This window comes from Physcomitrium patens, chromosome 9 (genome assembly GCF_059467195.1).
Source record: "Physcomitrium patens ecotype Gransden chromosome 9, ASM5946719v1, whole genome shotgun sequence".
Lineage (NCBI taxonomy): Eukaryota > Viridiplantae > Streptophyta > Bryopsida > Funariales > Funariaceae > Physcomitrium > Physcomitrium patens.
Window position 1 is genome coordinate 3573278 of NC_143418.1, and position 12098 is coordinate 3585375.

At 28.7% G+C, this 12098-nt stretch overlaps 1 protein-coding gene across 5 annotated transcripts; it reads left to right on the forward strand.

The window, feature by feature from the left end:
• The first annotated feature begins 9584 nt into the window (after positions 1-9584).
• On the forward strand, positions 9585-12062 carry LOC112287078 (lysM domain receptor-like kinase 4). Of its 5 annotated transcripts, none has more exons than XM_024529720.3 (3): positions 9585-9676; positions 9860-9923; positions 10799-12062. In XM_024529720.3, the coding sequence occupies exon 3, from the start codon at positions 10813-10815 to the stop codon at positions 11677-11679; it is 867 nt and encodes a 288-aa protein (XP_024385488.1). In that variant the 5' UTR covers positions 9585-9676; positions 9860-9923; positions 10799-10812; the 3' UTR covers positions 11680-12062. The 5 variants fall into 5 exon arrangements, with proteins under 5 accessions (XP_024385488.1, XP_073392480.1, XP_073392479.1 ...); XM_073536378.2 differs by having other exon boundaries at positions 9586-9676; positions 9860-9926; XM_073536379.2 differs by lacking the exon at positions 9860-9923.
• Positions 12063-12098: the final 36 nt, after the last annotated feature.

The following is a 12098-nucleotide window of genomic DNA, read 5'->3' on the forward strand; positions in this document are numbered from 1 at the left end:
TTTAAAATATCATCCCTAATACTATTTAATTTACCTTCAAGAAGGAGCTCAACTACCATTTGGACCAATCTATAATTTATCACAAAAAGAATTGGCTAAATTCAAAGAATATATTGAAAGAAATTTGGCCAAGAATTTCATATATCATTTTAAATCTCTAGTAAAAGCTTCAATTTTATTTTATTTTTTAAAAAAGATGGATCATTGAGGATGTTTATTGATTATTAAAGACATAATAAGATCACTATCAAGAATAGATATCTCCTATCTTTGATATCTAAACTTCTTAATTAGTTGAATCAAGTTAAGATCTATATAAAAATAGATCTACAAAGGATATATAATTTGGCATGCATCAAAGAAGGAAATGAATGGAAGATTGCGTTCAAAACCATGTATGAATATTTTTGAATATAATATCATGCCTTTTAGACTTAAAAATGCACCAATAGCTTTTCAACATCTAATAAATGATATTTTTTGAGAATTTTTAGATAATTTTATTATCTGTTATTTAGACTATATTTTAATCTATTTTAAGAATATAAAAAATATAAATTTCATATTCATTGTTTGTTTCAATAAATAAGAGATGTAAGATTCTATGCCAAGATTTAAAAAGTATATATTTTACACTACTCAAGTCGACTTCTTAAGATATATCATTTTAAATGATGAACTTATGATAGATCCTAAGAAAATTCAAATCATTATGGAGTAGAAGATTTCAAAAATGATAAGAAATGTCTAATATTTTTTAAAATTTTCTAACTACTATTAGATCTTTATCAAGGACTTCTTTAAAATTACAATTCTACTTACACATTTGACTTGTAAAAAAAAACTTCAATAGAATCAAGAAGCAAAAGTAACATTTGAATCTTTGAAGAAAGTTTTTATATTTGTTTCAATCTTATATTGCATCAACTTTTTTGAGTCATTTCTTATAGAAACAAATACATCAAAATTTGCTTTAAGTGTCATATTATGACAAATGGAAATAGATGAAATACTTCATTCAATAGCTTTTCATTCCAAAAAAATTTTAGCATTTGAAATCAACTATGAGATCCATGATAAAAAAAAACTTCATGTAATCATAGATTTTTTTAAAGAATGGCACGATTATCTAAAAGGCGCTCTTAGTACAATCACCATATATATGGATCATAAGAACCTTGAGTATTTTATATCAACATACATTTTGAATTGTTGTTAAGTCTACTAGAGCATATCTTTGTGAAGATTTGAATTTCAGATCACTTATTAATCAAAAAAACAATAAGATTGGTCAGATGCACTTTCTAGACAATCTTACCTTGCACCAAAGGAAATAAATGTTGCTTTTAATCAATAATAGATAATTCTCTTGAAGCCAAAGCATCTTCATCTTTAAGCAATGAAATCAATACTAATTATTGATTCAACTTTTATTAAGCAAGTTTAGTTGAATATGTCTTCTAATATTCTTATTTGTGATATTAAAGAAAATTCTTTAAAGTCTCATAATACTTTTAAGTCTAAATTGAAGAACAATCTATTATAACTTGAAGAATTCTTATATATTCCAAAAGGTAAAATTCATCATAACTTTTAGTAATAAGATATTTTAGGTACAATAAGACTTTGAAATTAATATTTAAAGATTTTTGGTGGCCTCAAATGTAGAAGGTAGTTTAAGATTTTGTACAATCTTGTAATATTTGCTCAAGATCAAAAACTCCTTGTCATTGACATCATAGACTTTTTTAACCATTATTTATTTTAAAAAAACTATAGTCTTTTTTTACTATGAATTTTATCACATGTCTTTTAGTTTCAAGTTTTTATGACTCTATATTTATGCTAGTAGATTGTTTCACTAAGATAGCATATTTTTTATTATATAAAAAATCTATTAGAAGTGAAGAAATAGTTAAGTTTTTCCTTAAAAATATATATCACCATTATGGATTATCTAAAGATATTATATTGGATAGAGAAACTCAATTCGTATCAAGATTTTGGAAAACTCTTTTTAAGTTTTTAAAGGTAGATAGAAAACTATCTTTGACTTTTCATTGTCAAATTGATAAACAAATAGAACATATAAATTAAGATTTGGAGTAGTATTTGAGTTATACCATCAAATACTAATAAGATGATTGGACAACTCTTTTTCCATTGACAAAGGTTTTCTTATAATAACATAATACATTCTTCTACTTAACAAATAATTTTTTTTATTAATTATGGTTATTATCCATGATTTGATGCTTTTTTCTTTTGAAAAGTTTATAATCTTGTGGTAAAAGATTTGAAAAATCATTTATTCAAGTTATATACAACAATGAAGGTGCAACTAAAAGACACTTAAGAACAACAACAAAACAATGCAAATGCCTATTATAAGCAATAATCTTATTTCCACATTGGTAATAAGATATGATTACTTCATTATAATATTCAAACTATTCTTATTTATAACAAGTTGGATTACCATAGACTTAGATTATTTTTTATTTATAAATAAGTTATTCTAATTGCTTATTAATTGTATCTATCAAAGTCTATGAAAATCTATGCCATACTTTATATATTTCTTTTAAAACTATATAAGACAATGAATACCTTGAAAAGAAGATAAATACCATTGCCTTGTATAGAAGTGGATAATAATCAAGAATTCAAGGTAGAAGAAGTCTTAGACTCAAGACAATACCAATTTAGGTTGAAATATCTTGTTTATTAGTATGGATGTAGAAGGTCAAAGATTTTCATCGATGACATCTATTAAAACCAAGATGAAAGATAGCAAACTATTGTTATAAAAAAAAACACAACTTAAGAAAGATGACATTTTACTTTCTAACTTTTTTTGTAATTTTTGTAGCATTAAGAAAATAGAGAACTAATATCCATCAAATTCAATTCAGGAGCCATTATTTTCTAATTTATTAGATGAGACATTGCAATTATCTTAGCCTTCAAAACGGCATAATAGGAATGAAGATATTCAAGAGCAATATATTTTATCTTGAATAGATAGCGAGATACAATGCGTTTGATATCACAACCTAGAAAGAGAGTCTCAATGTTTATTGATTTCATTGGAGGTAAGAAAAACTACTAATGGTATTATAAATATTTCATTTCAAAGAAGTTACAAAGATCTCAATAATAATCAAATAACATGGTAGTTTTTTTTTTCTTGAACTGGTACATTATCAATGGCTAAGAGGAACTATTAACTACTTTCAAAGTGAACAAGATCAGCATATATTACAAATATAATTTGCCATATCTTGGACTTTTTAACATGTGATTATTGATCTTCATAGAACTTGTCTTTAAAAAGAGAAGTAGTGTATTGAATATATTTTACTGTAATTATTATCTAAGTAATATGAATAGATAGAAATAGATAAAAATAGATTAATTTCATAATATCTTTTAGAAAAGCTTCTTAAAAATTTTATACATGCTACTTTGACTTTACATGTATTTATAATTGATTGATAAATTAGAAACTTAGTCAATAAATTAACTACTTGCCATACATGTTGATAGCTTATAAAAAAATTAACTATATAGTGTCCATATTGAAAACTTACTTTACAGGTTAAGATACATGTTGTGTAAAATCAACACATTTTAGAGATCCTATAAAATGTTGTCATGTAGCTCTTAGGTAGATAGTATATATAAAAGCAAGAGTGAAGTCTTCTTCACTCTTGTCAATTTATTTCTTGCTTCTAGTTTAGTTTCAAGAATTTCTAATTTTCTTATCTTTTGGCAATAGTTATTTCATTTTCTTTTTAATATACATACTTCTTCATTTTTATTTTGTCATACTTCTTTGAAATAGTCTCATTTGTTTATTTTCTTTTATTGATTTCTTGTTCTTGACAACTATTAAAATTCAACAATTTGAGTAAAGATAAGAAGATGTGCAAATAGCATAAAAAAGATTTAAAATGGTAAGGTTACAAAATAAGACATAATTTGATAAACAACATCAATTAAGACCTAAAGCAATCAAAGAAGGTGATTTAGTTTTGGTCAATGATATTAGCTTGGAAAATCAATTTAATATTTTAAGAAAGTTTTCTAAACAATGATTTGAACCATATGTGGTAACAATTATTCATGATAATGCAATCTATTCATAATTAGATAGAATAAAATTAAAAAAATTAGTTGCAGGGAAGTAAGTGAAGATATTCAAAAAAAAAGACATATAAAAATAAATATATGAGACCTTAATAAAGACATAAATCTTCTCAAATAAGAAGCTGATTTTGACATAGAGAGTGAAAATGATGAAGAAGATTTTGATAAAGATATGCAAAACATAATATGAATCAAACAAGATTTTAATTAATTAGTGTATACTAAAAGACACATTTATTAAGAGAAGATAGATGTCATGTGATAATACAACTATATGGTGGATAAAAAAAATATGGACATTATTATAAAAGAATCTAATATAAAGATGTAGTAGAAAAATAAGAATAAATAATAAAAAAATATAAAAAACTTTGTTTTAATTTTTTTTATAAAAGAGATTCATTAAGGTTCCATTAGGATTGATCTAAGATTTAAGATTTAATTAAGATTTATTTATATTTTTTATTTTTAATATTTTTTCATATTTTTATTATTTCTTTAAGATTATTTTTATATATTTAAGCTTTTATTTTTTATTTTTTAAATATTTCTTCAATATTTATTTTTAAAATTAAATATAACTTCTTTATGTTTATTTTTATAAATTCTTTTAATTTTTTTTAAATTAGTTAAAATTTTATTAAGATTTTAAAAATTATTTAAGGTTTATTTAAGACTCTATTATACTTGATAGGAAACATTGTTGCATCTCTGTTTATCTTCCAAAAGTAGGTGTTTGATGTATTTTCAATCAAAAATATACATAATATAATAGCATATAGTCTTGTATCTCTAAGTTTTTATAACACACAACAAATATGAAGTTTATACTTTTATTTGTCCTTAGAATAGACTAGAATATTGTCCAAGTAATAAATAACAAATTTATTTAGATATTTTCAAAGAATATCATTTATAAAATATTAAAAAGCAACTTATTTATTTGTGAGTCCAAAAGGCATGTGTCATGGATATATATCTACTATAATTATCATCTAGATAATATGAATAGACAAAATTAGATAAAAGTATATTAATTTTATAATACCTTCTAAAGAAGCTTCATAGAAGCTTTTTAGATATTATTTTGACTTTATATGTATTTGTAGTTGATTATTAGGTTAGAAATTTAGCGAGCAAGCTAATCACGTGCCACATGTATTGGCAGCTTGTAGAATAAGCTAACTATGTGGCACCCATATAGAAAACTTGCCTTACAAGCTAAGATACATATCATACAAAGTCAATACGTTTTTTGAGATCTTATAGAACATCACTACATAGATCCTAGGTAGATAGTATATATAGAGGCAAGAATGAAGCCTTCTTCACTCTTGTCAAATCTTTTGTTTTTAGTCTAAATTCAAGAGTCTCTACTTTCTTTGTCTTTTGACAATAGCCATTCCAATTTTTTTTTAATATACATACTTTTGTAATTTCTATTTTTTCATATTTCCTTAAGAGAGCCTCATTTGATTATTTTCTTTCATTGAGTTTTTATCCTTGACAACATGATATTATACTCAAAATGATCATATTTGGTCTGAAATATAGTCTTTTATTCATCTCATTCTTTAATGTGTACTAAGTTGTATACTTGTAAGAGATCTATTTTTATATAAATCTATGCTTCATTCAATTGATTAAAAAGTTTTAATATTAAAGATAGATGATACCTATTTTTATAATAATCTTGTTGAATCCTTGATAATCTATATACATCCACAATAAATTATTTTTTTTCTTCACAAATAAGATTGGAGCTTTTATTAGATATTTTGAATGGCATATGAAATTCTTGGCAAGTTTTTCTTCAATATATTCCTTGAATTTAATCAATTTATTTTGTGATAAATTATAGATTGATCCAAATGGTAGTTGAGCTCTCTCTTAAAAGTCAATTGATCAATCATAGAGACAAAGCTTTGAAAAAATATCTCTATTTTTTTAAAAAAAATATATCTTAATAATCTTGATATTAGCTTAAAATACTACTTAAAATCTTTTTACTATTAGAAATAAGTGTGGCATAAATAACCTAAGGTGATCCTACTTTTGCCACATGCAAGAAAGTTCTTGCACCTACAAATAAGGATTTGGTTACATTACACTTATAACTTTCTACTTGATTTATAAAACTCTTAGTTATACTTTAAAAAAAATTAAGACTATAAGAAATCCAATCTATCCAATGATTATATTTTTATAGCAAAGATTAATCTAAAATAATTGGATTAGAGGGAGATCTAATGATATTAATATTACAAAGCTATTGTGACCATTAGTTGCTACTTCTATAGGAAGAATTCTATGAATAATATCTTAAAAAGATAACCGACGACCATCTATGACTTCTACATGTATTAGTTTAGTTTTTTTTATTAAAGATATATTATATCTTTTAACAATTTTTTTATCTAAAAAATAAGATGAGACTTTCAAATCTACCAAGGCAAATGTTTTATGATATTTAAGTCTTAAACTAACATCTATTGTAAAATAAAGAGATGGTTTGGAGTAAAAAATAACACCTTTACTAGGTCTTACATAAGATTTTAATTAAACAAATTCTATTATAGCTAAAAAAAATCATTTTCTAATATGTTATCTTCTTTGATGGCTATACTCTTCATTTTGTAGTTGTATCAATTCTTTGAACAATGTTATGTAATGTATTTAGATTTGCCACAATATTAGCATAATCTTTCTTGGTGTCAATGAATCTTTTCTTGCTCAAAAGAGATTTAAAATGTACTATGTCAATTTGCATATCTTTCACTTTTAAATATATATATTGAGAAGCCATGGATGTTACTATTAAATTATAAAAACGTTGAGGTCCACTTATACAACTCTTAGATTGAAATTCAAAAAGCCAATTATTATACTTCAGAACAAAATCAATTGCTTGACTTGATATTTGAAGATCATGTCAATTTAGCATCAAATTCTTTAACTTATATTATAATCTGTAAAAATATGGCAAATGAGTGCAACATTATTTTACTTGAAATCAATCTCAAGTTATTAAAATTATGAAGCATACAACATTATTAATTAATTATTTTATTATAAAATATGGATCTTGTTGATTATAACATGAATTGAATCATATTTTTTATACATAAATAAAAAAAATTATTAAAAAAACCTTTCAAATTATCCAAAATTAGATCATATTATTCAAAAAAAAATTATGATAATATAGAACCTAATAGAAGTATAACAATGAACTTGACTTGTGATCTTGGCATTGAATAGCTTTAAGATTCAAGTTTGATCACAAATTGTATTTTATTGATAAATCCTCAAAACTTTAATCTTCTACTCTCAAACTTTTTATACAAGAAAATTTTTGGTTCTTTAATACTTAAAGGATATTCAACCATAAGAGAAGTAACATGATTTGGTGTAGATATTGAAGCAATTCCAGTCATTTTTATATCTTCACTTCTTACCAATCTTATTGTTTCTTGTCGTAGTAAATTGAGTTGATGCATCACAAGTATTAACTTCCTCAATTAATCTTACATTTGTGCCATTGCTCTCTTCATTTCAATAAACTCTACCATGATAATATAATAGAAAAGAAGATGTCTAATATCAATCAAGATAAATAGAAGAAAAGACTTAAAAATAAAAATAAAATACTAAAAATAATATCAATTTAGAAGTGGATAATCTACAACTTCTAATGTGCTTGTATCTTATCAATATAAAGAGGTAATCCATTTTTAATCAAAAAGAGCCAAAGCTTTGATATTATAAGTATATTTTTATCAATTTGTCAAAGATATGAATTTAAATAATACAAATAAATAAGTAATATTTTTTTCAAAGAAAAATAATAAAATATATATATATATTAAAAAAGAAGCTATAATGGCTATTATTAAAAGATAAGAAAACTAGAGATCCTTGAAATTAGATTCAAAGCAAAAAATAAATTGATAAGAATGAAGAAAACTTTATTCTTCCTTCTATATATACTATCTAACTAAGAGCTACATGGCAATGTTCTATAGAACCTTCAATACATGTCCAACTTACATGACATGTGTTTAACTTGCAAGAGAAGTTTTCTATATATACACTAAATGGTTAGCTTGTACCACAAGCTATTAACATATGTGATATGTGGCTAACTTATTGGATGAGTTTCTAACCTATTAATTAACTAAAAACATATAAAAAATTAAAGCTGCATCTATGAAGCTTTTGTGTACAATATTATTAATTTTATTTACTTTAATTTATTTCTATCTACTCATATTATTTAGATAATTATAAGTGTAAGTATATATATATATATATATATATATATATATGTTTGTGACACTAAAATCCTAAGATTAATGAAGTATATCTTATATATATATATATATATATATATATATATACAATTATTTTATTATATTCTATTTCATTTCATCATTTATTTTCTTTACACCAAAAATTAATTTTTTAAGATATAAAAAATATTTCCTGAAGAATATAAATTTTTTATAAAAATAAAAAAATATTTACTTAGAAATTTTAATTTAAAAGGAATTTCAAATTATATATCTTCTTTTGTACAAAATCTCTTGTTTTTTTTTTAATGAAGATTGATTTTTTTAGATTTTGTAATAAATAATTCCTATATATATATATATATATATGGCATTTACATTAAAAGTCCACAATCAATGTGGAATTTTTATATTTAAAAAAATGGATTATCATATTTAAATATATCAATATAGTATTTTTGTTCTATAAATAACAAAAAATACTCTTAAAGCAAAAAAAATTGCTGTCATCAATTTTTCAAAGTTTAACTGCAAAAGAAATAAATACATCTAACATTATTTATCCATATTTGTCAAACAAATCAATCAGTACTTTGGTTTATTATTGAACAATTATACATGGATGACTTTCCACCATTATGAAAGTTGAAAATTTGAGTGAATTGCATTTGCATCCCATTCAAGCAACAGTAAAGCTCTTTATTTTCGTTATCTATTTTCCCAACCATCAAGAACCAAAAATAATAACAATAAACGGAATCTCACTCTGGTTTGTTTGTGTCTCCATGTACAGACATCCCATTGAATGCAGGATGCCATGTAAGACCAAATCCAACATCGTCCACCCACAAAAACAAAAGCAGAAAATGGGACAAGATCTTAATCAACTTTGGATTACTTCCAACACCAGTTGTGTTTTTGCTCCAAAGCCCTAGTTTTGTCTTGACGCAGTTTTCCCCCGTTGTAGCGTAACGTGCCGGGACGCTGAGTACAAAACCCGCTACAGTACAAGCGAATATCAACACATGAGTCCAATTATAGCACCTCACAACGTCAGAGTTATCGTCAGCAGACTTGTGGGTAGACTTGTGGGTCGAAACCCAATGCAGACAGTTTTTATTTTATTCTATAAATAGTGAGCTATGGAGTTCACTATGGCGAAGTAGAAAGACTTCTGTAGGCTCTTCTCGCAACTTTGTAAAACCATGATTCTGGAGATTTGTTTACGCCGGGTGATTGTTACTATACTCATTCTCATTTAGGGTAGCGTCAATTCGTGAATGCATGGGCTGCTCATGGCCTAGATCACGGCATCTTTGTTACCAGCTTAATCTACTGTGTGTGAAATGTCTGAGTATTTAGAGAAATTAATCGGCGTTTTGGCAAGTTGACTGATTGTTGACTAGTTTCAACAGGACGCGTCAAGACCCCATTTGATATTGTTGCCAGCGTTGACACCAGAGCCCTACTCCAGCTAAGGTGGTATGGGGATTGCAGATTTTTGAAGGATGTCATGCTCAATGCACCTTTCTTAATAATTTGTACCTTTGTTTATTCTTAGTAAAGTCATCATTTTTGGTTTGTTTGAAGTTGTCGACATGATCGTTTAGCAACGCGATTCACAGCACGACTGCAACTGTAGAGAAGGCTGAACTTTCAGTTATCTTCGAGTCGCACCGCTGGATATTAGGTGTATGACCTCAATAGAAGTCATTTTGGACTAGGTTTTGGGTTGCAAATTCTGGTTAAACTATTGTCGTAGTTGTGGAGGATTGGACGCAGCAGTGTGGAGTCCTATCCGGTTTTTGAAGCCTTGGTGATCTTGTGAGTGGCCATTGCCGTTTGTGCTTGGTTTTGGTTGTGTTGAGTAGATTGTTTTGTAAGAGAGCTTCCCTCCAATTTTGAGGGTTGTGTTTGAGGCTAGGTGAAAGTGGCAGTGGGTACTGCTTCATACTTCACACAGCGGGCTTTGTGCGGAGGTTGATATAAGTTTTGTGTGACTCGCTGCTTAAGGTTGGTAGATGTGGCTTGGTTTTTTCTGGATAGCCTCGACTTTTATTTTCAGTGGTTATGGGAATTCCATGATTTCATTTCCGCCGAGTAGTTGCGGACATTGTGGATTAAGATACTAGATGTTCGCCTCCCAATGTTAAGATTTCGAGTTAGAGCCGTTGCGATTCCGAAGTTCACACGCCTGCTAGTAATTTCCAGCTGTTGAACGGTAGCTTTGCTTAGTGTGCATTAGAAATTCTTCGTCAATACCATGCTAGTGGGAACATTGTAGCAGGTTCTGTGGTTTGAAGTGCGAGGTGCGGATTCCATTCACGAGATTGACATCTGTTGCCTTCTGCTAGGTGCACGGATCGCCATGGCATTGCTGGAGAAGGGTTCCCCGCGGACATGGATGCATCGCCACGCTTCCTTGCCTCTACTGATCTCCGTGCTGGCCATTTTTGCTGTCGAAATTCATCCAGTGAGGGCTCAGCAACAATATAACAATGTATCCGGCTACGCGTGCACAGGTGTGCAGCCACGCTGCTTAGCCTATGCTTATTACAGGACGCAGGAAGCTAATGCTACTTTGAACTCCACCGCCGCGCTCTTCAACACATCTGCTGCAAATATTGTCGCTGCAAATACCAATTTGAGCAGTGTTCCAGCGACCACTCCTTTAGCAAATGGGTCTGCGCTGTACATCCCGCTGGACTGCAGCTGCTTGAATAACACATACCAAGCGCCCACAACAAAGGTGGTTCAGGCAGGCGACACGATGTATAACATCTCCATAATTACTTTCCAGGCGCTCGTTACCTATCAAGCAATCGGAGCCGCCAACCCCAGCATCATCCCGGAGACCATGCCAGTAAATACGATTCTGAGAATCCCCATACGGTGCGCTTGCCCTACCGTTCGTCAACAAACAGATGGCATCAAGTCCTTGCTCACCTACCCCATCTTCCCGAATGAAGAACTATCTGCCATTGCCAAAAAGTTTGGCCATACTGAGGAGGAGCTGCAGGTTGCAAACACGCTGCCGAACTCTACCATTGCTGCCTACACGACGTTGCTTGTTCCACAGGGGACCTCAACTCCCGGTGGTAATGCTGGGGGACCTGGCTCAGCTCCAGCTCCATCTGCAGCTTCAAGAGCTTCCCAAGCCCACTGGCTGTACTCAGTCTCCTTGCTGGGAGTGCAATCTTTGTTGCTGTTGTTGTTGTTCTACCATGCTAAGTAAGAGAGAGTGCAGAGGTGAGATTGTGTGAAGTAGATAGCCCTCCATCACCATCCTACCAATTCCCTCCTCCTCCATCTGTCTTCTAACCTTCTCTTTTTCCCCTCATTGTGTCCTTTTGTGTGACCTTTCAGGGTTCCTAGCTACCGCAACTCTTTCCAGCTTTGCATCTTTTTTGTGCTAAAACCAGCGCTCTTGTAGGTGTTTTGTGATCAATAGAAACATGCGCTTAGTGTGTGTGTGTATGTGTGTAAACATGGGTCATGTTTGCAAAGTTCCCTATGAGGAAAGGAAATGGAGGTGGGATTTTCTCTCTTGTAACATTGATCATTGAAACTCTTATGTGCATGTTTCTGTCTGGGTGACTACCGAGATTTTGTTTTCAAGCACCAGACTGGAGCTCATGTGCTAGCAACCCTCAC

What these genes read in the sequence shown, in the direction of transcription:
- LOC112287078 (XM_024529720.3), top strand. Translation starts at nt 10,813, where the DNA reads ATGGCATTGCTGGAGAAGGGTTCCCCGCGGACATGGATGCATCGCCAC.